Source organism: Rhineura floridana, chromosome 18 (genome assembly GCF_030035675.1).
Source record: "Rhineura floridana isolate rRhiFlo1 chromosome 18, rRhiFlo1.hap2, whole genome shotgun sequence".
In the NCBI taxonomy this organism is placed as follows: Eukaryota; Metazoa; Chordata; class Lepidosauria; order Squamata; family Rhineuridae; genus Rhineura; species Rhineura floridana.
In genome coordinates, this window is record NC_084497.1 from 28,556,745 (window position 1) to 28,580,730 (window position 23,986).

At 48.0% G+C, this 23,986-nt stretch overlaps 2 protein-coding genes across 4 annotated transcripts; one reads left to right on the forward strand and one right to left on the reverse strand.

Annotated features, from left to right (window-relative positions):
* Window positions 1-361: 361 nt before the first annotated feature.
* Window positions 362-4,979, reverse strand: MRTO4 (MRT4 homolog, ribosome maturation factor). 3 transcript variants are annotated; one of them, XM_061602184.1, is made up of 9 exons: window positions 4,661-4,979; window positions 4,081-4,139; window positions 3,469-3,572; window positions 3,253-3,334; window positions 3,050-3,117; window positions 2,316-2,467; window positions 1,571-1,647; window positions 773-860; window positions 550-637 (listed from the first exon to the last, which is right to left on the reverse strand). In XM_061602184.1, coding segments are annotated over exons 1-9 (660 nt in total). In that variant the 5' UTR covers window positions 4,689-4,979; the 3' UTR covers window positions 550-635. The 3 variants fall into 3 exon arrangements, with proteins under 3 accessions (XP_061458166.1, XP_061458169.1, XP_061458168.1); XM_061602182.1 differs by lacking the exon at window positions 773-860 and having other exon boundaries at window positions 362-637; window positions 4,661-4,971; XM_061602185.1 differs by lacking the exons at window positions 773-860; window positions 4,661-4,979 and adding an exon at window positions 4,499-4,636 and having other exon boundaries at window positions 362-637.
* Window positions 4,980-5,354: 375 nt separating this feature from the next.
* Window positions 5,355-23,930, forward strand: EMC1 (ER membrane protein complex subunit 1). The gene is made up of 22 exons (XM_061601672.1): window positions 5,355-5,548; window positions 6,375-6,499; window positions 7,085-7,150; window positions 7,983-8,076; window positions 8,213-8,341; window positions 9,653-9,779; window positions 10,524-10,673; window positions 10,987-11,154; window positions 12,341-12,412; window positions 13,483-13,605; window positions 13,768-13,864; window positions 15,046-15,162; window positions 15,966-16,165; window positions 16,898-17,047; window positions 17,611-17,772; window positions 17,894-18,013; window positions 19,267-19,404; window positions 19,771-19,944; window positions 20,061-20,271; window positions 20,553-20,637; window positions 22,083-22,212; window positions 22,384-23,930. Exons 1-22 carry the CDS (start codon window positions 5,370-5,372, stop codon window positions 22,561-22,563), a joined length of 2,997 nt encoding a protein of 998 aa, XP_061457656.1. The 5' UTR covers window positions 5,355-5,369; the 3' UTR covers window positions 22,564-23,930.
* Window positions 23,931-23,986: the final 56 nt, after the last annotated feature.

Sequence of the window (23,986 nt, forward strand, 5' to 3'; positions counted from 1 at the left end):
ATGTCCTGCCTGTAGATTTGAACCTGGGACCTTCTGCCTGCCAAGCTCTATCGGTGAGCGATGGCTCTTCCCCTAAAAGTGAAGTGAGATTCTAGTCCTCATGGTTCTGCATATAAAACTTCTGAGTTACGCAACAAGCTGCCTTATATCGAGTCAGATCCTTGCTCCACTTAGCTCAATACTGTCAACACTGACTGGCAGCCACGGTCCAGGTTTTCAGGCAGCCCTTCCTGGAGATGCAATTATCAAACCTGGGCTCTTCTGCATGAAAAGCAGTTGAGCTATGGGCTCTTCCGCACTTTGGATGTCCCAAAATTGGTTTTTAAGACTGTGTATACAAGGGAACAAAGTGACTTAAGACTTTAGAAGCTCTTCTTACGTGTTTATATATATATATATACAAAAAGATTGATCTGATAAAATCCTTAGTTGATCAGATTTCATGGATCAGCCCTTTGGGGTACAACAGTCCCTTGTCTGCCTACTTGTCGTCATCCTCGATCTCATCATCACTGTTCTCCATCTCTTCCACAATGTCCTCCATGTCTTCAGCCAGCTGTTCGAAGTCTCCTGTCTCAGCATGCCACACGCTCCTGATTGTCACCTTGAACTCTGCCATGGTGTAGCCAAAGAGTTTCTGGAAAGAAGGAGAAAGCGATCGTCACGCACAGCATCCTCAGCCATAGCTGCCAATACTGGGGAACCCCCCTCAAAAGCTCTGTCCTCTGGAGTGTGTGTGAATCTGTATTGATATGTCCGGCGCAAGACTTACAAATCTGTAGCAGGTCCTGGCTTCTTTGGAGCCACTTTCCCAGGCTGCCACCTCCAAGGTGTTCTACCCAAACCATGAGATCTAGCAACTTAAAAGAAAAGCAACAGGACACAGTCCTGCAGTGACCCAGCATACAAATCTAGGCTCTTCCTTTCAATGAGAAAATTGAAGTGGGAGGAAACTGGACAGGGGAAGAGACAGCAGTAAGGCAACCAGTCTGCAGCCATGTCACTCATTCATTTATTCGGCTCTACCTGGCTAAGGCTTCCACAGCACAGATTACCTCCTAGAATAATGTATATGGAAATGTTGATACTTTGTGTAAGGAAAGTAGGGAGCATTTGGCTTGTGGACCAAATATGGCCCTCCAGGCTTCACTGTTCAGCCTTCAGGACGCTTCTCAAGGCTTGCTCCGCACCCACCTTGCTTTTGCCTGGCTTGAACGTGTCCATCAACACCTATAATGTTTCTCTCCCTTTGATGGGAAAGAGAGGTAGGCAGGTACAGAAACCTGCGTGGATGGAACACGGCCTAAACTAAAAAGCTAAGAGTGACATCTGTTGTTCCGCCCACTTTTGCCTCTGACCTCACCCACTGCTGGCATGTGGCCCCCTGGAAGATTGTCTCTGGGGGAATGTGGCCCTCAGGCTGAAAACTGGCACCCACCATGGTGGAAGAACTCCCAAGTGCAGCCTTTACATAACAATTGACCCATAAGGGGAACCCCTTTGCATCTTGCCAACCAAAGGTCCCACAGGCCTCAGAAACCTCTCTCTGACTTCTTTGCGAGTTACTCACCAGAATGCGAGCTTGTTCAGGGGTCAGGACATCCCCCTCTTTGCAGACCTTGTAATCAGAAATTAGGGTCACCACTCCTGCAAACAGAGGGGAAAGAAAGGGAAACAGGATGCTGATTGAAGAGGGTGTGTGTGTGCACTAGAGTATGTTGACTGCAGTTAGAACAAACCACGGTGCACCCAGTTTGGACATAACAGAACAGTGGTTAGTTTTAAAGCGGTGGTGGCTAACTTGTGGCCCTTCAGACATCGCTGGACTGCAATTGTCATCATCATCTCTGGCCTTTGGTTGTGCTGTCTGGGACTAACGGGAGTCCAGCAACACCAGGAGGGCCAGAGGTTAGTCACCCCTGTCCTAGACAATCAGGAAGCAAGGTTGGAAGCCAATCAAGAGTTTCAGAAATGTGTGCCAAGCTGGTAAAGAATGAGCAGGAGTTGATTTCTTGTAGGGAAGGTGCTCCAAGATCTTGATTTGAGTCCTTGATCAGGCTTTAGGCAGCCAAAATATTTGAAACGGGGAGATGCCTCCTTCCCTCAGCTTGAGAGACAGGAAGGACACCTAGGCATGTGCTGCGGACGAAGCAGAATCTACCCTCTCTGTATGCAAGGCCTGATCAGGAGACCCATGTCAAAGCGTGTTAGTCAATGTTACTGCATTGTTAAGCCATTTCCAATCAAGTCCAGGGCACACATACATACATTCAAGCATGAATGCATGCATTTTCCATGGGACACACATCACCAACCTTTTTTCAGCGCTGTCGGTAGCCCGAGTTGCCGCAATTGAGGCTCCATGGAGTGGGGAAACTGTTCTAAGGGCCCCATATCCAGGCTGACAGTGAAGGTTGCCTTATTCCCGGCACGGGCAAATTCAGTCTCTTTAAATTGGGAGAACCAGCTGGGAAGGTAAAGAAGCAACAGATTAGTAAGCAGTCATGTTCGCAAAGCTTTGGGATCTAGATTAAATTGACTGTTTATACCCTGCTTTTCTAATAAACCAACCCTTGAAGCAGCTTATGATACAAAAAAACTTTACAGCAACAATAAAAATTAAAATTGAAATACTGAAATTGCATATTCAATAAATAAAAGTATCAAGAACAGTTTTAGCTCCCAGTTCTTTATAGAACTAATAGCCCTGCTGGATCCAGCCAATGGCCCATCTAGGCCCACATCCTGTTTGCAACGGTGCCCCGTGAGAAGCCCAAATGAGCACAATGGCAACTCTCCCCCCTGCAGTTCCCAGCAACTGGTATTCAGAGGTATAGTAGAGGCAGAACATAGCCATTGCTAGCCTTCTCCATGAATTTGTCTTTTAAGGCCATCCAAGTTGAAGGCCACCATTGCCTCTTGTGGGAGCAAATTCCATAGTTTATGCTCTGCATGAGACCGTCCTTTCTTTTGCTTGTCCTGAATCTAACAACATTCAGAAGCAAAACATGATCGCTTCCAACATTTTGGGAGAATCAGAAAAACTTGCTCTGTGACTTCTTCTTTGGTGCGATTGGTGAAGAGGAGTCCAACCTCTCCCTGCAGAAGCTTACTGACCTGGAAAACAAAGAGGGATACAGAACATTAGTTAACATATAACATATACCATGATTCACACAACCCATTTCTTCATTCACAGAACCCACATAGCAGAGGTCAAGAGTGAACCTGTTTGCATGCCAGACACCCCACCTGGTGTAAATTATCTCTGTATTCGTCAGTTGGGCTCCGTCCCAGGGCCACCTTCATCACTTTGTTTTTCCCAAAGAATATCCTAAAAAAAAAACACTGTAAAAATTAAACACTTCTGACAAACATGCATAACATACATTGTGCATAACCCCTTCAAAGTCAATCCAAGTGGTTTTGCAGATGAGGAGGAAGAGTCACGGATGATCAGTCTTTTACCTGCTGTGTTTCCAGGCATTCCGAATATCCTTCAGATGGTTGTTTCTCATGTTGGCGATGGAAAAGATAAAGAGATACTTGTAGGTGTCCACGCATTTCCGGAGCTGGGGGCAAAGAAGATTAAAAGTTAGGACACAGGTGGAAAAATCCTCTCTAAATAGAAATGATATTGAGAGCTCTGTGCAAGCAAAGAATGCAAAGGTATCCTTAATGTTTCTGTCTGCTGGGATGGTGTGACTATGAAATTAGAACATTGTTTCTGCGGTTCAAAATTACTGTCTCATTAAACTTTGGCCTCGAGAAGACTGCCCAGAAGCGAATACAGACTTTGGGCTAAACAAGGTTCCCCACCCTGGATACATACAATGCCTTACGCAAGTGCTGTATGAACACTTAAGATCATGACTATTATAATACATTTATCTACACTCTCCCACCTAGCTCACTATCCTTAGTACAACTGTGATACTTCCTTACGTCTCAAAGACAGGAAGGAAAATAATTCCTTCACAAGCTACTGAATTTATATGATTTTAACCTACAGCACAATCCCAAATCTTTTCTTCCAAGTGATTTCACATATGATCAGAACACAGCTCTAACGTTACTTACCACCTCTATTAAGTTCTGTTTAGCTTCTAAGCCTTTTTTGGTGGTTTTTGTCAAGGAGACTGAAAGGGGAAAAAAGAAAGGAGGCTCAGTTCTACAAGAGCCACTGCAGGCTAATAAGTTTTGTGGGCTTATTTACACGGCAGAGGATGATGATGGCAATATTGATAATATAGATGACAAGGGTGATCATCAACATCATCATAAACATTTACTTGGGATAAGGCAAATTATAACAACAGGAAAATATGTAATAAAAATACCCAACGTTACCACATACAACAGTAACAACACCAATATAGACCAGTGGACTAACTCGGGATACGGCAGCTTAGGAGGAAGAATAGGAGACAAAAAAGTAATAAAAATTGTCCAGCGTTACAGTTTGCAATAATAAGAGCAGGTAGCAATCATAACGCACCATATCAGAGCAATGCACATGTGGGTGGGTGGCTATATTTTAATTCTCCCTCTTGAGCTGCATAAAAGTCTAAACGCAAACCATGCTTTCAAAAGCCATTTCATATTTTGGACAAGAATACTAAGCGGGGCAGGCTGCTTGCGGACTAGCAGCATCACTCACCCTTCTTGTCCCGCTTGGACTTAGGCATTTTGTCCAAGCACGTGGGTACTACCACTACTTCTTCTTTTTCTTCCTGCCGCAGCTGCTGCCGCGGGGGCCAATGGGAAGGATTAAAGGAGCCCAAAGGATGCCTGATTCCACAAATGATAGATCATAGGGCCTTTTCGCCCTCCTACAATCACTCCCAGGGAAGCGGAACCGTCAGATTGTCTTCTCGACTAAGGAAATAGCGAGGAATACTGGCGGGATGGGGAAAATTAGGCTTCCTTCCACTCAGGCAATATCAGTTGGCAGCCCCGAGAATAGCAGAGGGGGTCCTCGCGGTCTTGGAAAGCTCGTCATAAAGATGGGACCCCACGGCTGTTCTCGCGCAGAGCCTGACGGGAGGTTAGAAGCTTCTTGCTTATAGAGGTTTAATTGTAGATCGCTAATTCATAGGGTCGACATAAGTTAAACTTGACTTGAAGGCACATACAACTCTTAAGTAGGTCTGACATTGGATACAATCCTTAATTTCCAAATTAAAATATAATTATTATATTTAAAAACTTACATTACATTTTTCTAGGGGGCGGCTCACACGCCCTTCTCCTACGAAAGGAGCTGAGAAGCTCCGCCTCCAGATCGCGTGACGGTCACTCTACACTTTTTTCCTATCTCTACTGGGTTGAGAGGCTCGGGAGCGCCACTTTATGGTCCGGCCGTCTCTATGGTCGCGCGGCGCCCGATGGGATGTCGGCGGCCTCCTTTCTCCTTGACTGTGATGGCGGCGTCCTGGGCTTGGGGTGCTTTGCTCTTTTCCCAGCTGCTGCTGCTGCTGCTGCTCCTCCTCCTCTCGCCTCCCCCCACAGGCGCCGTTTACGAGGACCAAGTGGGCAAGTTTGACTGGTGGGTGCCAGGCACGACTGACACACCACAGAACTCCCCGCCACAAGAAGTGCTGATAAGAGTTACTGGCTCGGGTGGGAATTGTAGGAGCCCAGAGGGAGGAGGAGGGCTTAGTGATGATTGCAAGGCATGATAAGTTAAATGGAGCTTCCATGGATAGGTGCAGTCTATCTCTGAGTAGTATGTGTCAGGAGACAAGCATTAGATAAAAGGGGGGGAAGGAGAGAGTTGGGAGGGAGAAGGGGGTGCCTGTGCCTGTCTCTGTGCCCTGCTTGTGAGTGCCCGGAGGCAGGTGGTGGTTATTAGGGGCTGTAGCCAACTAAGTCCTATGCAGGGTAGACTCATTTAAATGAATGAGCCTAAATTAGTCATGCCCATAAACTTCAGCGGCTCTACTCTGAGTAGGACTAGCACTGGATACAGTCTTCTCTGAGGCAGAACTCTGGGCCTTTGGTCTGATCCAGCAGGGCTCGCTCTTTTGATGTTTTTAAGCTGGAATAGCACATCTTTGTTAAGAGGCGGTACAGACTGCTAAGCATTCCATCGCTGTATCTTGTGGGACAAAATTCTGTACTTTAACTGTGTACTGTATGGAAGAAGTATTTATTTTGTCTGTCCTGAACCTTCCAACGTTCAGCTTCAGACCATAGGGTGGTTCTGGGTTGTAGTATTATGACAGAGGAAGCAAAACTTCCATCCACTTTTTCCATACCATGCATAAAATTACACACTTCTGCCATGTTGTCTGTTACTCTGCTTTAAACTTGTTCTCTAAGGCATGAAGACTAGTAAATAGTTTTAAACGTTTTCTTCTTATGTCTACCAGGAGGCAGCAGTATGTGGGGAAGCTCAAGTTTGCCTCCTTGGAAGCCTCGCAGGGCTCCAGGAAGCTCATTGCAGCCACTGAGAAAAATGTGATGGCTGCTCTGAATTCCAGGACAGGAGAAATCTGTGAGTATCTGATATGTAGACATGGGACGTGTGTGTGTGTGTGTGCTTACTTATATCTCTTGCTCTGCTGGACACTTTGGTGATAATCTTTGGATGAGCAGCAGCTTTTGGTTCTGACTTGGACTAAGGCAGTTTTCGCGTGTACAATATCTGCTCTGTGCGCATAAGGTTCATTTCTCAACACTTCAGTGCTGAATGATCTGAGGGCAGCAGGGCTTGGAAAGATCTCTCGCTTCTTCTTCGCTCATCCAGTAATCGATCCAAGGAGGGGGTGATTTGCGTCTCCATCAGGGCTCTGCCCTTTCCGCCACTGTAGGTTGTCGCTAGCTAAGTCTTACTCAGAGTAGACCCACTGAAATGAATGAACCTAAGTCATGGCCATTAATTTCAATGGGTCTGCTGTGAGTAGGAACAGCACTGGATACAGCCCATTGTCTCTTTTATTATTTTTTTCCTTTCCTTTTTGGCTACCATTGACAAAACTGGTAGGATCTTGGGGGTGGAGCCACACGAAGTGACAATCTGGCCTGATTAAAAGGCAGCTTTCTCTGTTTGTGTGACTTCCTGGTTCTTTTTTTTTTAAAGTGTGGCGCCATGTGGACAAAGGGACTCCTGAAGGGGCGATAGACGCTATGCTGATCCACGGGCAAGGTAAGAGAAGTGTTTGTCTCTTAGCTTAATGCTAAGTCTGTATGCCTGCTGTAATATGCCTTAAGAATCTATCTCTCCAACAAATCCTGAACGTACCCATTTTACAGATGGGAAAACTGGAGTTTGAGAGAGAAACTACTGGCCCAGCAAGACCCTGCTTGTTTTACATCAGGGGCAGGGAACTGTTTTTTTCCAGCCCTGGGGCTACATTCCTTTCTGGGCAACCTTCCTGGGTCCACATGCCAGTGGTGGTCAAAGCAACAAATGTGAATTTTACCCTTATACATTACACTAGTTTACTCTCTCTCTCTCCCTCCCCTCTCTCCCTCCCCTCTCTCCCCCTCTCTCTCCCTCTCCCTCTCTCCTGTGTATTCTTTATTCAGGTAATTTGTTGTAAGGGGTGTATAAAGTAATACGTTTTTGTAACCAGTGTATAAATTAATGAATGAGTAGTTTTTTGTGAGTGTTGTATAATAAATTAATAAATAAAAAGTAGTAGTTATAAGTGATATATAAATTAACTAATAAGTAGAATCATAGAATAGTAGAGCTGGAATGGGCCCATCACTTCCAGCAAGCACAATCTTGCTTGGCTGGGACTGATGGGAGTTGTAATCATAGAACTGTAGAGTTGGAAGGGGCCTATAAGGCCATCAAGTCCAACCCCCTGCTCAGTGCAGGAATCCAGCTTAAAGCATACCCGACAGGTGGCTGTCCAGCTATCTCTTTTATGCCTCCAGTGTTGGAGAGCCCACCAGTAGTAGTTGTAAGCGATATAAATTAATAAGTTGCTGCTGTTATTAATGGCAGTTTTGTTTGGCCCATTATATAGATGCCATCACTGTTTCCAACGGGGGCCATCTTCTGCGCTCCTGGGAGACAAACATTGGAGGCTTGAACTGGGAGATATCGATGGACACTGGCAGGTGAGAAGTTGGGCACGGGGATGTGGATGAGGGCAACGGGGAACTTGTTAATAATCTTTTTTTTTTTTGGTGTGTTGTGTGTGTTAAATTCAGATTTATATATGTATGTGTGCATGTATTTTGTTTTAATTGTAAGTTTTCAGATGGCCAGTTTGGTGGGACTGCAGGACACTGTCAAATACGTGGCACTGTTGAAGAAAAGTGGGCTCTCTCTCCACTACCTCTCCAACGGCCACCAGAAGTGGGTGGAACATTTACCAGAGAGGTAGGAGATGACCGTGGGCTGTGCTGGTCTCTGGTTGAGGGAAGGGCCGTGGCTCAGTGGTGCAGAGCGTTTGCTTTACATGCAGAAGTTCCCAGGTTTACATGGGGGCCACACTGCTAAGGGCTCCTTCACACCCTCAAAATAAATACGTTCCTTCAAAGCTGAACATTGGATCTTTGTCATGGCGTGCAAGCCTGTGGGACAGAAATAGGACCTCCAACAAAATGTTGCAGCGTGGAGGGCCCCCTGTTCCAGATTAAGGCTCCTTAAGGACCTTTGGGTTCTTCTAATCTGGATTGGTCTGGATCAGATGAAGAAGGAAACTCAGGGGGAAGGGCTGTAGCTCAATGGCAGAGCACCTTCCTTGCATGCAGAAGGTCCCAGGCTCAGTCCCTGCCATCCTCAGATAGGGCTGGACCGAGACCCCTGCCTGAAACCCTGGGGAGCTGCTGCCAGTCTATGTAGGCAGCACTGAACTAGATGGGCCAATGGTCTGACTCGTAAAAGGCAGCTTCTTCTGTTCTCCACGCGATTCATAATATTGGGGAAGGACGCTAGCTCAGCGGCACAACATCTGCTTTGCATGCAGAAGGTCCTGGGTTCAGTCCCCAGCATCTTCAGGTAGGTCTGCGGGCAACCCTGGGGAGCTGCTGCTGCTGTTGCTACTAGTCAGTGTCAGTGATCTGAGCTATTTGAGCCAATGGCCTGACTTGGTATAAGGCAGCTTCCTATGTATACCAACCACTATATTTCTCCTCCACCACCTCAGTTTTCTATTTCACCCCCCACCAACAATCAGTCGACCTTTCATGCCTGCCAAGCATGCTCGGTCCTCATTGGGCTGTTCTTGGGACTCCACCCACCTCTGCTGCAAACGGTTCTTTTTGTCCTTCTAAAGATTTTTTGTCCACTTCTGCAAACCTTTGGGTGCCCCCAGGCCCACTAATACCTCTTTTTTGCGACCGGGTGGTACCATTTTGCTTACGCAAGGAACGGCACTTGCAGCCTGAACACTGGAAATAGAGGGAATGAGTTGTCATCATGTGTAATTCTATGGGAGATGGTTCTGTCTTTGGTGGTTAAACCACCATGATCAGAGGCAATCTACCCCTGATTACTAGGTACTGGGGATAAACATGAAGCAGATGATTGTTCTCATGCTCCCTGGAAACCACCTTGCTGGTATGCTAGAAGACAAATGCCTAGAACCTGTAATGTGCCTGTAACTTCCAAACTCTCCCCCGCCAGCCTGAAAATACTGTTGCGGTGACAGCTAGCTACAGAAATAAACTTTTTGGTTTTCCTCGCCAGTGAGGTTGTCCAGTATCAGTTGGTGTATTCGCATGGGACAGGGGTGGTGCATGCTGTTGGAGTCGCTCCTCAAAGCCACTTAAATGTCGTAACCTTCAGCGTCGAGGATGGAGAAATCACAAGACAGGTAGAGCAAGACCCCGGCTCTGAATGGAATTTCTTTGCTAATGTGGAACATTGTGATTTTATTGACTTTTTTGGGAGGGGGGGTGCTGGCATTCAAAAATTTACAAATGTAAGACTGCAGTCTTGTATGTGCTTAGTTGCGAGTGAGCTCCATTGACCTCAGTGAGACTTACTCTTGAATAGTAATGTTTAATTAGTTGGGTTAATTGGTTAAAACTGGAGTAGCCAATCTGTGCCTTCCAGAGGTTATTGGATGCAAACTCCCAGCAGGCAGCATGGCCAATTGTCGGGGATAATGGGAGTTGTAGTCCTCCAAATCTGAAGGGCCAGAGGTTCCACATCTGTGCATTCAAAGAAGGCAGCATTATGATGGAGATTGCTAGAGGCAATGGTATAGTAGAGGGATGGGGAACGGGTGGCCTTCTTGATGTTGCTGGACTCCCAACTCCCATCAGCTCCAGCTAGCATGGCCAGTAGTCGAAGATATTGAGAGTTGTGTCTCAGCAACATCTGGAGGGCACCGTGTTGACTACCCCGGGTTATAACAAAGCTTTTTGGGTTGACTAAAAAACAGGTGTCTCTGATTAAAGAGGCAGCAGATTTTATAAGCAGCTTTTTAATGTTTTGTGCTCTGCTCAGCTTTATTTGTGATATATAGTTCTGTTTTTTCTCTCTCTTTTTTATCACGTTTTTAGGAAATTTATTTCTCTCTCTCTGTCTGTCTCTCTTTGCCTTCTCTCTCTAGGTCAGGATAGCAGCCTCCTGGGCGAGGAGCCTGAGTGGGGCCTGTGGTGTGGTTGGAGAGGGCGTCCTTGTGTGCGTGGACTCAGCCGCTCACTCACTTCATGCCATGTCCCTAGACACTGAGGGAGAGATGAAGCAACTTCCTCTGCAAGTGAGGGCTCCAGAAATTAGGCTGATGCTCCTGGCGAGGCTTGGTTTTCGGCTTGGCCTAACTCAGTGGCTGCTAGCCATGATGGCTATGTTCCCCCTCCACTGACGAAGGCAGTTTGCCTCTGAATGCCAGTCGCTGGGAATCACAAGTGGGGAGAGTTGCTGTGGGGCTCAGGTCCTGCTTGCGGGCTTCCCATCTGGTTGGCTGGACTAGATGGCCCCCTTTGGCCTGACCCAGCTACAGGCCTCTTCTGATCTAAAGCTTGACCTTTGCTTGACTTGCTACCTTGTCTTTTTTTCTTTTTACTCCACAGTCCCTTGGCCTGGAGTTTGCCGATGGCTTCCAGCCCTGCTTGCATCCCTCCCAGCCCAATCCTGCCAGCGCTTCCCGAGCCCAGTTCTTCCTGCGGCTTGCCCCGAGCCGCTTCGTGCTGCTGCAGTACCGGAATGGCGTGTTGAGCTTCCTCCGGGATTTCCCGCAGGTAATGGGAAAGGGTGCTGGGTTGTCTTGGAATGTAATGCCGAGGCCTCGATGTTTCGCCTGGTAAAAGCTGGCCTGCTTGAGGAACGTTAAACCAGGTTCTGCTAGCATGCGCCGGGAGAGAGGCTGTGTGGCAGAGCATGTGCTGTGCATGTAGAACAGGATCGGGGAACACATGGCCCGCCAGGCGTTGCTGAACTACAACTCCCATCAGCCACTATGGCCAATTGTCAGGGATGATGATTGGAGCTGGAGTCTAGCAACATAAGGAGGACCGCAGATTGCCCATCCCATTGCATTAACAGGAGGCAGAGTTGTAATGGAGGTAGCTAGGGGCAGTAAAGGCAAGTGACGTTCTATTCAGGGATGGGGAACTCATGGCCTTCCACACAATGTTGGATACCAACTGCTGGCAGCCAGCATGGCCAATGGTCAGGGATGATGATGGGAGCTGTAGTCCAGTAATATCCAGAGGGTCCCCCATCCCTGCATTTAAAAGGAGGTGGGGTTGCGATGAGAGTAGCTAGGGGCAGTAAAGGCAAGTGATGGTCTAGTTCAGGGATGGGAAGCTGTGACCCCTCCTGGTGTTGCTGGACTCCAGCTCTCACAAGTCCTAGCCAGCATGGGCAATGGCCTGGGATGGTGGGAGCTGTAGTCCGGTTGTTGTTCCCCATCCCTGATGCAGAAGGCCCCAGGACTTTTCCTGTTGGGCAGTAGACTTGGGAAGGGCCGTAGCTCAGCAGATGAGCATCTGCTTTACGTGCAGGAGGTCCCAGGTTCAATCCCCAGCATCTCCAAGTAGGGCTGGGAATGTTTCCAGTCTGAAACCCTAGAGGGCTGCTGCCAGTCAGTGTAGGCGGTACTGAGCTAGTTGGACCAAGGGGTCTGAGTCAATATAAGGCAGCTTCCCTTCTTCTTAAAATACCTCTCTGATGGAAAGTCTCATGGGACCAGTGGTCTGATTCGGCACAGGGAATTTTGTTTTGATAGGTAGTCCGTCCTTCCCTCCTGCAGTCTGGAGAGTCCAAACACAGGTCTACCACCTCCACTCCTGTTGGTCACAACTAGGCCAGGCTCATCCAAGGGAAGCCGTATCTGAATGCAATTCCCCACCCCACCAAGCATTTTCTCGCTAGCTTCTTGCAGGAGTGTTTTCTTATTCTGTCTCCGCACGCTGCATTTTGCAGGCTATCCTCGCGACCTTTGCAACCACCAACGAGAAAACGGTAGCCGCTGTCCTGATTTGCAAGGCCGAAGTGGTAAGCATGGGGCCGTCACGCTCTGGGGGGAATGGGCAGCCTAGCTCGCCCTTGAAATGCTTCCGACTTCCTCAGGAGGGAACTGGTTTTAGTTGGGTTGCTCCAATGTGAGCACTTGGCTGTGTTCAGGCAACCGTAAGCCGTGATACGAATAGACATACTTGCCCTGCAGTCTGCCTCTTCGCTCCTCCCTTTGTGCGAGCCAGCAAACAACCCGGGAAGTCTTCGATTTAACAGCTCTGGAAGATGCCAGGATATTAAGCCAACTTCAAACCATGGTTTAACATCTTTGCTTGTCCCAAAAGCTGTTAATCATAGTTCCCGGATTAGAGGAAATGGAAAACTATAGCAGTCAGCTTTCTCCTGTCGGGTGCCTGCATCATTATTCCCCCACATCACAGTAGGGAAGGCTAAGAGTGAGTGGTTTGTCCTAGAACATGTAGTGAGTTCATGGCAGGCAAGATTTGAATGGGAAGCTTTGCAATTTCTAGGGAACTATAAGTAACAGTAAAGCATTCAACCTCCTCTCCTCGCATGCAAAGGAGGAGAAGCAGAGAGGAAGAGTGTGTGAGCCTTTGACTCGTACAGGCTTGTAACTGGAAACCATGGTTTGCTATCATGTCCAAACCAGATGTTTTATCTTGCAGCTGAAGTGCGCGGTTCAAAATGCTAGGGCAGCCTTTCCCAACCAGTGTGCCTCCAGATGTTGTTGGACCATAATTCCCATCTTGCCTGACCATTGGCAATGGTGGCTGAGACTGATGGGAGTTGTGGTCCAACAACTTCTGGAGGCACACTGGTTGGAAAAGGCTGTGCTAGGGTTTAAATATCTCTCCCACCCGCCAGCCATCTTCACGCCTTGGGTCTGACTGCAAGGCATGTAGACATGTGGCCCAGGAAAAAAAAACAGAAAAATTGAACAAAACTCCCATTTCCCCCCAAATTCTTCCATCCCCCCCCACCCCCCCCCAGCCTTCACATCTCTACTGAGATGATGTTGCATGCATGATGACGGCCCTGATGTTTAAATCCTAATCCCCCTTTTTTATTTGCTTTGAATGACACTGAAGGAATCCTTATCCTGCCACAACCAATCCTACACGATTAACTTGTACTTGGCTGAAACTGGGCAGAGACTGCTGGACACCACAATCAGCTTCACCTTGGAGAAAACCAGCACGAGGCCAGAACAGGTAAAGAAAAATAAAAGCTTACCATGAAGTCAATCCTGCCTTCCGTTATCTAAGGAGGTTTTAAGCTGCCACCTGAAGCGCTTGATCTCTTTGTTCAGCCCTGCAAGTGGTTGGTATCTTGGTTGCCTGCCCATTTGCCCATCTATCCCCGTTCTCTCTTAGCTTTACATTCAGGTCTTTTTGAAGAAGGACGACTCTGTGGGTTACCGGGCTCTGGTGCAGACGGCAGATCACATGCTCTTGTTCCTTCAGCAACCCGGTGAGTCTGCAACTGCATCACTTGGTGCAAACACCCTTCCAAGCTTCCTCTTTTTAGCAAGTGGGTGATGGAGAACTGGCTTTGCTGACGGCTGAAAAGGCAAAACAAGAAACCCCCTGGCTGTAAATCTAAGAAAGTGTGCGCAGGATGACATCCTTAGGGTTGCATCTAAGTAAGTCCTACTCAGGGGAGACCTGTTGACATGAATGAGCCTAGTTGAGTGGTGTCCATTAATTTCAGTGTGTCTTACTTCGAGAATGACTAGCATTGGATATAACCCATTGAAATTTATTTATTATTTGATTTATATCCTGCCCTTCCTCCTGGCAGGAGCCCAGGGCGGCAATGATTGTTACCATTAATTTATTTTATGAATCTCTTCCCATGAGGCATCCCAAAGCAATTTACAGCATAATAAAAACATACACAGAACAATTGTATATATTAAAACAGGTAAAATATTTGCTTATTTAAAAACAATTTTACACAAATGAGGCTGCAGCCCTACTTGCTTCACTTGCCAACCTGCTTAGCCCTCAGTCCCTTCATGCGTGCCTGCTTGCCTCCATCTTTGTGTCCCTCCTCCGCTGGTCCAGAAGCTCTCAGAAGTCTATCATGTTGTAGTTCACAGCGCCACCTGTCAGCAGCCAAGCAAACTGCTGCGTGACGATATTCTTACGCAAATATATTAGTGTGTGTATGTACAGTATATAAATGTATATTTTTAAAATATAAAAATACACACACACATACACAATGTAAAACACCAAATATATAAATAATTTGAAACCCAATACAGATAACCGACATAATAAGTCTCCCTTTAGAAGGCTTGTTGAAAGAGGAACTTCTTCAACAGCGCCAGAAAGGACAATAGAGAAATGAATGGATCTAAGTCGTGCCTGTTGATTTTGATGTGTCTACACTGAGTAGGAGTAACATTGGATACAACCGTAAGGCCTCCTCCTTGTGTTTCTCCAGAACAAATGCAAACACAACCCAGGCTATAGAGAACTCAAGGGTTGTCTCCAGTGCCAGTACTATTCAGAGTAGACCCATTGAAGTTAACAGGCGTCACTGACTAATGGTCATTAATTGCAGGGGGTCTACTCTGAGTAGGACTAGCATTGGGTACAGCCCAAAACCTTTTCCTTCTAACAACCATCTCTCTTCCTCTGCAGGGAAAGTTCTGTGGAGCCGGGAAGAGTCTTTGGCTGAAGTGGTCAGTTTGCAGATGGTGGACCTGCCCCTGACGGGTGCGCAGGCAGAGCTGGAGGGTGAATTTGGAAAGAAAGCAGGTGAGAGGCTCAGGCCCAAGAGATCCATTTTGCCTGGGATGTGGCTTGTGGCTAAACCTGTCCTGTGCGGTGTTGAGGCCCAAACCTCACATTAAAGTTCAAAGCGCCCTCTGGTGCTGAAGGCTAGTGTTCGCCGTGCCAAACCAGCCCCTTTTTGCAAGTCCTTGTGGTAAAAGCTCTTGGGGTGTCTTTGCAGTTTATTGTGACCGAAAGCTACATCAAGGAAGCACATAGTTTTCCAGCTAGTCGAGACTGTATTCCCACATTCAGAAACATTGCAGTTTTAAAGACTTTGAAGCTGCTCTGTCCATCTTTCGTAGGATTGTGAATTCATCTGCCTCTGTGATGTACTGGTCCTTGTGAACCTTTTTTGAGCATTGCACAGAGATTCTTGGGTTGTGATGTTGTTAAAATCTAGCGGTTACATCTCCGATTTTGTGGCTTTTGTCTTTACTCCAAAGAGTGAATTTCAACTGTTTCCTGTTTTGGTTTTTTTCTTTTTCTTTTGCTGCCTGGGAACCAGCAATTCAAGGTAATTCTCTGAATGTCTGCTTTGCTTCTTTCTCTCCACATTTTTGTTTTGGAAGGGGTGTTGTGTGCGAGAGACAGAACACAATATTGTTGGCAATTTGAAGCTATGAAGCTCTGTCTTTGTGGTTTAACTGGTCCTGTTGAGCATGCGCTTTTTAGATTGGGACCTTCTGCACACAAAGCAGATGTTTTATCACTATGGTCCTTCCTCCTAAATTAACCACTGCTTAACTGTTGCCTGTGGCACTGCTTGCTCTTTCTTTTTCCCCCAGATGGCCTATTGGGCATGTTCCTCAAGCGTCTGTCCTCCCAACTGATCCTGCTCCAGGCCTGGACTGCTCACCTCTGGAAGATGTTCTACGATGCCCGCAAGCCCCGCAGCCAGATCAAGAACGAGGTCAACATCGACAACTTGGCCCGAGACGAGTTTAACCTGCAGAAGATGATTGTGGTGGTCACAGCCTCTGGGAAGGTGAACAGCGCGAGAAACAGAAACTTAGGACATATAAGTAAACCCGGCTAGATCAAGGGCCCAATCTTATCCTAGCATCCAGTTTTACCAGCATGGTCAACCAGACGCCACAATGGGAAGCCCACAGGCAAGGCATGAAAGCAATACCATCTGACATTCAGGTAGACTGCCTCTAAACACAGAGGTTCCATTCCTAACTCTCGTGTCTAATGAGAATATTAAGAAGCGTCTTGCTGGATCACCCCAAAGGGATGGAAGTGCTGTAGCTCAATGGCAGAGCACCTGTCTTGCATGCAAAAGGTCCGCTGGTTCAATCCGTGGCAATGCCAGGTGGGGCTGGGTAGGATTGCTAGATCAGATCCTGGAGGGCCACTGCCGGTTGGTGCAGAGAACGTTGAGCTAGGTGGGTCAATGGCCCAAGATGGCTTCCTGTGTTCCTATTCAAATCAGCCCTTTCATCAGAACCTTGAGGGCTAGAATCCTCAAGATTTAGAGGAGGGGGGAATCTTTGGCTCTCCAGATGTTGCTGAACTACAACTTCCATCAGAACTAGCAAGCATGGCCAATGGCCAGTGATAATAGATGTTCAACATCTGGAGGGCCAAAGGTTCCACGTACCAGATCTATTCTTCTTATTTAGTATTTTTAAAATTTACATACCACTTGATTGACGCCTCACTGCTGTTGAACCCACATGGCTGAGTCATTGCCTGGGCTTTGCTACGCTTCCAGCTCTTTGGCATCGAAAGCAGCTCTGGGACCATCCTGTGGAAGCAGTACCTTCAGGACGTGCAGCCGGGCTCATCCTTCAAGCTGATGGTCCAGAGGACAACTGCTCACTTCCCCCACCCTCCACAGTGCACCCTGCTGGTCAAGGACAAGGTCAGCGCCTGCCTCTAGGACTCGGCCAGTTTGGGGGTTCCCAGGGGGTATTAGGGAGAATTTATCTGTGGATCGTGTGGCCTTGAGAAGGCAATGAGCCTACCTCACAGGGTTGTTGTGTGGATAAAATTCAGAGGGGGGAGAGTATGCCACCTTGAGCTTGGAGGAAGAGTTGGATATGAATGTTAATAATAACAATAATTAATAATGTGGCATATGAATATTATAATATTATGTGTTTATGAACTGCCCCATAAAATATTTTGCAGCGATTTACTTAAATTTTGCAGAGCATCCCTAAATCCCTGCATATAACACAAAGCAGGAGGACCACAGCTCAGTAGCAGAGCACTTGCTTTGCACGCAGAAGGTCCCAGGTTCATGCCCCAATGGCATCTCCGGGCAGGGCTGGGAAAGATTGCCTGAAGTCCTGGAGAGCCACTGCTAGCCAGTGCTAAGCTAGATGGACCAATGGGTCTGACTCTGTGTCCCTGTCCTTAATGCTGTTGCCCATTTGGCAGCTAGGTCTGAGTTTCCTGTCTCCGTGTCTCCCTCCCTCCTAGGAGACGGGCATGAGCTCCCTCTATGTCTTCAACCCTATCTTTGGACGGTGGAGCCAGGTGGCCCCTCCAGTGCTGAACCGCCCCATCCTCCAGTCGCTTCTCCTTCCCATCATGGACCAAGATTACGCCAAAGTCCTGCTTCTGATCGACGACGAGTACAAGGTACGAGTGCGAGACGAGTATTCGCTGCTCACTGGGTCCTCCTTTTGTTTTCCAGAAAGCCTCTTGTGTATGTATGTGTGGAAGCAGCTCCCTCGAACCGCCCTCTCTTCCTTCCCGCCAGGTCACGGTGTTCCCAGCGACGAGAAACGTCCTCCGGCAGCTTGAAGAAATGGCCCCGTCCGTGTCTTTTCATTTAGCAGACTCCGAGCAGGGCAGGCTGATGGGACGGAGGCTGCGGAAGGTGTATAGCTCAATCCCCCTTTGGTATTGTGGGCCTGTAGCTGAGGGTTTGCCTTCCCGTGTCCCGTGGATGAGTCCGCCTGGATTAGCCTACCCAGGAGTGATGTCATCAGCGGGCACCATGGAAGGGAGGGGTGGGGGACGCCTTCTTAGGACAAGAGCTGGAAGAGGCGGCTGGATGTGTAAGACACAGGAAACCCCTCTTTGCCTGTGGCTGGACTGCAGCCAATGAGACCCTTGTGTTAGGGGTCATTAGGTTACCAGTTGCGGAGAATCACAGGTGGGGTGGGCGCTGTTCAACCCATCTCCGGCTTGTGGGCTTCCCAAAGTGGAATCTGGATGGCCACTGTGAAAACAGGATGCTAGAGCTGATGGGCCCCCTTTGGCCTAATCCAGTGGGGCTGTTCTTATATAGTCTTTCCCCCCCCCCAAGTAGTCAGATTTCAGTTCCACTGAGAGAGGTTTTCATGGCTCCACAGCAGCTGTTCTAGAGTTTGGGCAGGAGGAATGTCTGAACCTCCAGTTATAACGGCTGCCCATACTGGGCCAAGTTCAAGGTTCTGGTTTTTGTGTGCAAAGCCCTATACAGCTCGGGACCAGGATACCTGAAAGACCGTCTTATCCCTTATATACCCAGTTGATCACTGCGCTCTGCAGGTGAGGGCCTCCTGCAGATACCATTCTATCAGGAGGTCCGTTCTGCACAACATAGGAAATGAACCTTGAATGTGGCGGCACCTACCCTGTGGAATTCCCTCCCCTCAAATATCAGACGAGCACCATCTCTGTTATCTTTTCGGCGCCTACTGAAGACCTTCCTCTTTCAACAAGCCTTTTAAGTAGAGACCTTATCCCAGTCTGCGTCTGTCCTGGAATTGCTTTTTTAAATGTTTTTAAAGATTTTTTTAAAGATGTTTGGTTTTAATATGTTTTAAAGTCTTTTGTTTTTAAGATGTTTTAGAATTTTTGTTTGCCACCCTAGGCACCTTCTGAGAAGAAGGGTGGGATATACACTTAATAAATAATAAATAATTAAATAATATAAGACTGGCAGGACTCCACTTGGCTGCCCAGATCAGCTGGGTTGGCAAATTGCAGTACCTTCTCCTGCCATCTATCTGGGTGGCACTATGGAGCAGCAAGAATCAGGTCAGTTCTGCCTGCCTGCCGCCCTGTGAAGGGTGTGTGTGTGGGGAAATTGCTAAGAATCACCTTGACATTTTATAGCCTGAGTTTCTTGGCCATGTGTCGCAGGACCTGACGACAGAACAGAGTTGGGAGATCAGCATCCCCCCTGATGTGCAGCGGATCGTGACTGTGAAGGGGAAGAGGGCCAACGAGCACGTCCATTCCCAGGGCCGTGTGATGGGGGATCGCAGTGTGCTTTACAAGGTAAGGGCATCTGAAAGGACACAGAGTTCAGCGTCTGTCTTAGCATCAGCAGGTCAAACTGCATCACGCCCCTTTCACAGTTTCCATAGTAACGTAGGATGCAGCTTTGTACTGAGTCAGACCATTGGTCAGCCTAACTCTGTGTTGTCTACACTGACTGACAGCAGGGCTGCAGGCAGAAACTTCCCAGCCCTACCTGGAGATGTCGGGATTTGAACCTGGGACCTTCTGCATGCAAAGCAGATGCTCTGCCACTGAGCTATGGCCCTTCCCCATCCAAGTTTCATCATTTTATCCTGGGAAGGGGAGGGAAATCCACCAACTAGTGGGTCCCATTTTGAGGCTGCAACCTTTGACCTGTTGCAGTCGTTGAACCCGAACCTGCTGGCGGTGGTGACGGAGAGCATGGACACCCACCAGGAGCGCACGTTCATCGGGATCTACTTGATCGACGGAGTCACCGGCCGGATCATCCACTCCTCAGTGCAGAAGAAGGCCAAGGGACCAGTCCACATTGTCCACTCGGAGAACTGGGTGGTGGTAAATAGAATCAGATTATCTCTGGATACTCTTGTCTTTGCATGCAACAACTTCTGTGGCCGCCGCCACTGAGCTTCCCTGTCTAATTGATGTTCCCCCTTCCTCTCGTGTCACAGTACCAGTACTGGAATGCCAAGGCCCGCCGGAACGAATTCACCGTGCTGGAGCTGTACGAGGGGACGGAGCAATACAACGCTACGGCCTTTAGCTCCCTCGACCGCCCGCTCCTGCCGCAGGTCCTCCAGCAGTCCTACATCTTCCCTTCCGCCATCAGCGCCATGGAGGTCACCATCACCGAACGGGGGATCACCAGCCGCCACTTGCTCAGTTAAGGAGCGGGCTGGGAAAGGGAAGTCCGAGTCGGGTTTGAGCCTGTGGCCAGCTGATTGGGAGAGAGCAGCCCCTCTCCTTCCTTTTGGACTCCCAGCCACGCCTTCAGGTGCTGACTGGGGCTGATGGGAGCTGCTGTCCAAAACATCTGGAAGACACGAGGCTGGCGAAGGGTGCCTTATGCAGCATTTCTGTTGCTTAGGCGAAGGCCTGAGTTTCCTGGCAATTGCTGAAATAATGTCCTTTCCCGCTGTTTGTTTTTTCCCTTTACTATGCAGTTGGACTTCCCTCTGGGGCAATCCTTTCGCTCCCCAAGGCTCTGTTGGACCCACGCCGACCAGAAATCCCAACTGAGCAAACCAGGTAAGGAAACTGGGATGTAAATCCTGGACCTTGGGGGAGAGGGAGTTGACTTATTGTTTAATGAATGCCAGGGACTGCAGTATGTTAACAGTAACTTTGTTTATTGTCTAAAAGTGAGCGTACTACAGCCGTAACAAACTCACTGGTGCAGACCTTTTCATGTGCTGCAGCCCTTTGGTCCTAGTTCTGGATTGGAATCACAGAATCGTGGAGTTGGAGGGGGCCTATAAGGCCATTGAGTCCAACCCCCCTGCTCAAGGCAGGAATCTAGCTTAAAGTATACCTGACAGGTGGCTGTCCGGCTGCCTCTTGAATGCCTCCAGTGTTGGTGAGCCCCCCACCTCCCTAAGTCATTGGTTCTGCTTTCATAATGCTCTAACAGCAAGGAAGTTTGTCCTGATGTCCAGTCAAAATCTGGCTTCCTGTAAGTTGAGCCCATTATTCTGTGTCCTGCACTCTGGGATGATTGAGAAGAGATCCTGGCCCTCCTCTGCGTGGCAACCTTTCAAGTACTTGAAGAGTGCTATCATATCTGCCCTCAGTCTTTTCTTTCTGTCCAGTTCTTTCAGTGTCTCCTCAGAGGGCTTTGTTTCCAGTCTCCTAATCATCCTTGTTGCTCTCCTCTGAACCTGTTCCAGTTTGCCTGCATCCTTTTTAAACTGGACGCAGTACTCAAGACGAGGCCTAACCAATGCCAAACAGAGGGGAACCACCCGTCACACAGTATAAGACATTGCCTTGTCTATTCAAGAACACATTTTGCCACAAGTGTGAAGCTATTTTTATCCTACATTAGGCCCTCTAGCCCACTATGGGAATGAAGGACTCTAGGAAGATGCTTTATTTGGCAGACTGTTTGCCCATTTAAGCCGGTATTGTCTACCCTGAGTGGCAGTGGCTGTTGAGGGCAGGAAAAAGTCCTTCCCATCATCAGGAACGGGGGGGGGAACCTGTGGCCCTCCAAATGATGCTGGACTCTTATCTCCCATCAGCTCCAGCTGCCAGCGCATGCTCTACCACTGAGCTGCACCTCCCTTTTCCAAACCAGTATTGTTGACTGGTAGCAACTCCTCAGTTTGAGGTACTGGAACTTGGATGTGTTAAGACCCCAGGGCAGCCTTCCATAACCTGGATTCATCTTGATGCACTGTGCTTGGCTGTGGTTGATGGGAGTTGGGGGAAGAGGGTGCTCTAGTGCTGTTGTCTGTTTGACGGACAACTCTGGCTCTCGCCACACTTTAAGGATAAGACCTGGCCAATGGGGGCCAGTGTTTCCAACCCATCTGTCATTGAGAAGGTGGAAAAATACATGAGAGAGGATGGAGACTTTGGGGGCAGCGTTCTTCTTCAGATAGACAGTTCAAATGGCTCTCGGGGAAGGGGGAGCCCCGATCAAGATGGTCGAATTGATCCTCCAGCCCTTGTGTGTGTGTTTTTTTTCTCAGGGAAGAAAACCTGATCCCATACTCCCCGGATGTGCAGATCCATGCCGAGAGGTTCATCAACTACAACCAAACCATCTCCCGAATGAGGGGCATTTACACGGTCCCATCGGGCCTTGAGTCCACGTGTCTGGTGAGCCTCCTTGCCCTATGATAATGCTTTCTTCCGCAAGGTGGCAACGGCCAGTAGGCTTAGTCGGGTGGGGAACCTTGGGGCCATGGGCCAAATGTGGCCCTTCAGGGGCTTGAAGCAGGACCAAAATGTTTTTGGCCTCTCACTTTCCTGTTCTTATTTTGCCCTCAGGTCGTTGCGTTTGGCCTGGACATCTACCAAACCCGAGTGTACCCGTCCAAGCAGTTTGACGTCCTGAAGGACGACTATGATTATGTCCTGATCAGCAGCGTGCTCTTCGGGCTGGTTTTCGCCACCATGATCACCAAGAGGCTGGCTCAGGTGAAGCTCCTCAACCGTGCCTGGCGGTAACTAGATATGCAGAGGCCAATCTGCCGGGCTGGATAGCAAAGACCCCAACCCATTGAGCACCCTTGTCTGTTAAATAGCTGCTACCACTGATGGAGCGAGATCTATGGGGTCTTTTTCTTAGCTTTTCCAGTTGACAAGACACAGCCAACTTGAATTCCTTGTGGGAAATGAGAAATGACAGGATCAAGAATATTCTACAAAATTACAGACTATAAAACTTTATTTTTCCTTTGGGAACTAGTCTGAAATGGGTGGATTTGTCTTAAAAACCTTTAATGTACTGCCGCTGATCCCATTTCTGAATCACCTTTTGCCATAACATTCGATCCCCAAACTCAGCCTGTGTCATCAATTAAACGTTACCTGGGAGGGGAGTCCACCATTTCTTTTATCCTGATAAGTTTCTAACCCACTGAACTCCCACCCTTTCATTGGGAAACTCTCCATTCAAGAAAATGATGAACAACTTTGTAAATATGTGGAATACAAGGAGACGTCTGTGGAAGTCAGCATTCTGCAACCAAGTGATTTCCAAATGTTGTTGGATTCCAACTCCCATCAGTCCCACCCAGCAGTGGGAAAGGCTGGTGTAGGGAATTTTTGGAGACAGATACTAATTAACATGGAGTCAAAGACAGAGCAGATAAGCTTGATTGTTTATAACGTGCAGAAGGGGTTTTTGGAGAAGACATAACTTGAACGGTCTAATATTATTTTGGTTGTTGCACTGAATGAAACCTTTTGCTTTGCATGTTCTTTACCAGAGAGTTGTATCCAATGATAGTCCTACTCTCATTAGACCCACAGAAATTAATGACCATGACTAATTTAGGTCCATTAATTTTAAATGAGTCTACTCTGAGTAGGACTAACCTTAGATACAACCCCCATGGGTTTTTGGTGGGGTTGCAGGGGAGAGGTTGATTCTCTGGTGTCGACTTAATGTGATGAATCTAAATCACCCTTTGCCATCATGCGGTGCACTCCAGATGATGTTGGACTACATCAGTCCAGATGCACAACAGAGGGGCTGATGGGAGCTCAAGAACAGCTAGAGGGCACCATATTGGTGAAGGCTGATCTACATTATGAGCTTCCTCCAGTAATAATTTATTGCTTATTTGAATTGGGGGGCACATAATGGATTGCATCGCAATGGAGACTTGGGGAGGCAGGGAGAGACTGAGGTGTTGGTTTACTGGCCAGCTTGTTAAGGGGATGGGTACACAGCCTGGATATTTGGTTAGCAGAGTGGCAAAGCCAGCCCCTTTCCTTCCCCCACCTCTCCATTTGTGTGGAGAGGAACTTGAAGTCACTTCTGTACAGGAGCATCCAGATCAGTTTCGCTAATAAAAACAAAAAAAACCCTGGTTTGTCACATTTGGCTTATGTATATTTGTCTGTAACTAAGGATTGTCGCAAC

Coding starts and splice junctions, on each gene's coding strand:
- MRTO4 (XM_061602182.1), bottom strand. CDS start 4,688: ATGCCTAAGTCCAAGCGGGACAAGAAGG. Junction 3,335..3,468: donor AATGCCTGGAAACACAGCAG/GTAAAAGACTGA, acceptor TTTTTTTTTTAG/GATATTCTTTGGGAAAAACA. Junction 1,648..2,315: donor ACCGACAGCGCTGAAAAAAG/GTTGGTGATGTG, acceptor CTCTGTTTGCAG/GAGTGGTGACCCTAATTTCT.
- EMC1 (XM_061601672.1), top strand. CDS start 5,370: ATGGTCGCGCGGCGCCCGATGGGATGTCGGCGGCCTCCTTTCTCCTTG. Junction 12,413..13,482: donor TGATTTGCAAGGCCGAAGTG/GTAAGCATGGGG, acceptor ATGACACTGAAG/GAATCCTTATCCTGCCACAA. Junction 13,606..13,767: donor CCAGCACGAGGCCAGAACAG/GTAAAGAAAAAT, acceptor GTTCTCTCTTAG/CTTTACATTCAGGTCTTTTT.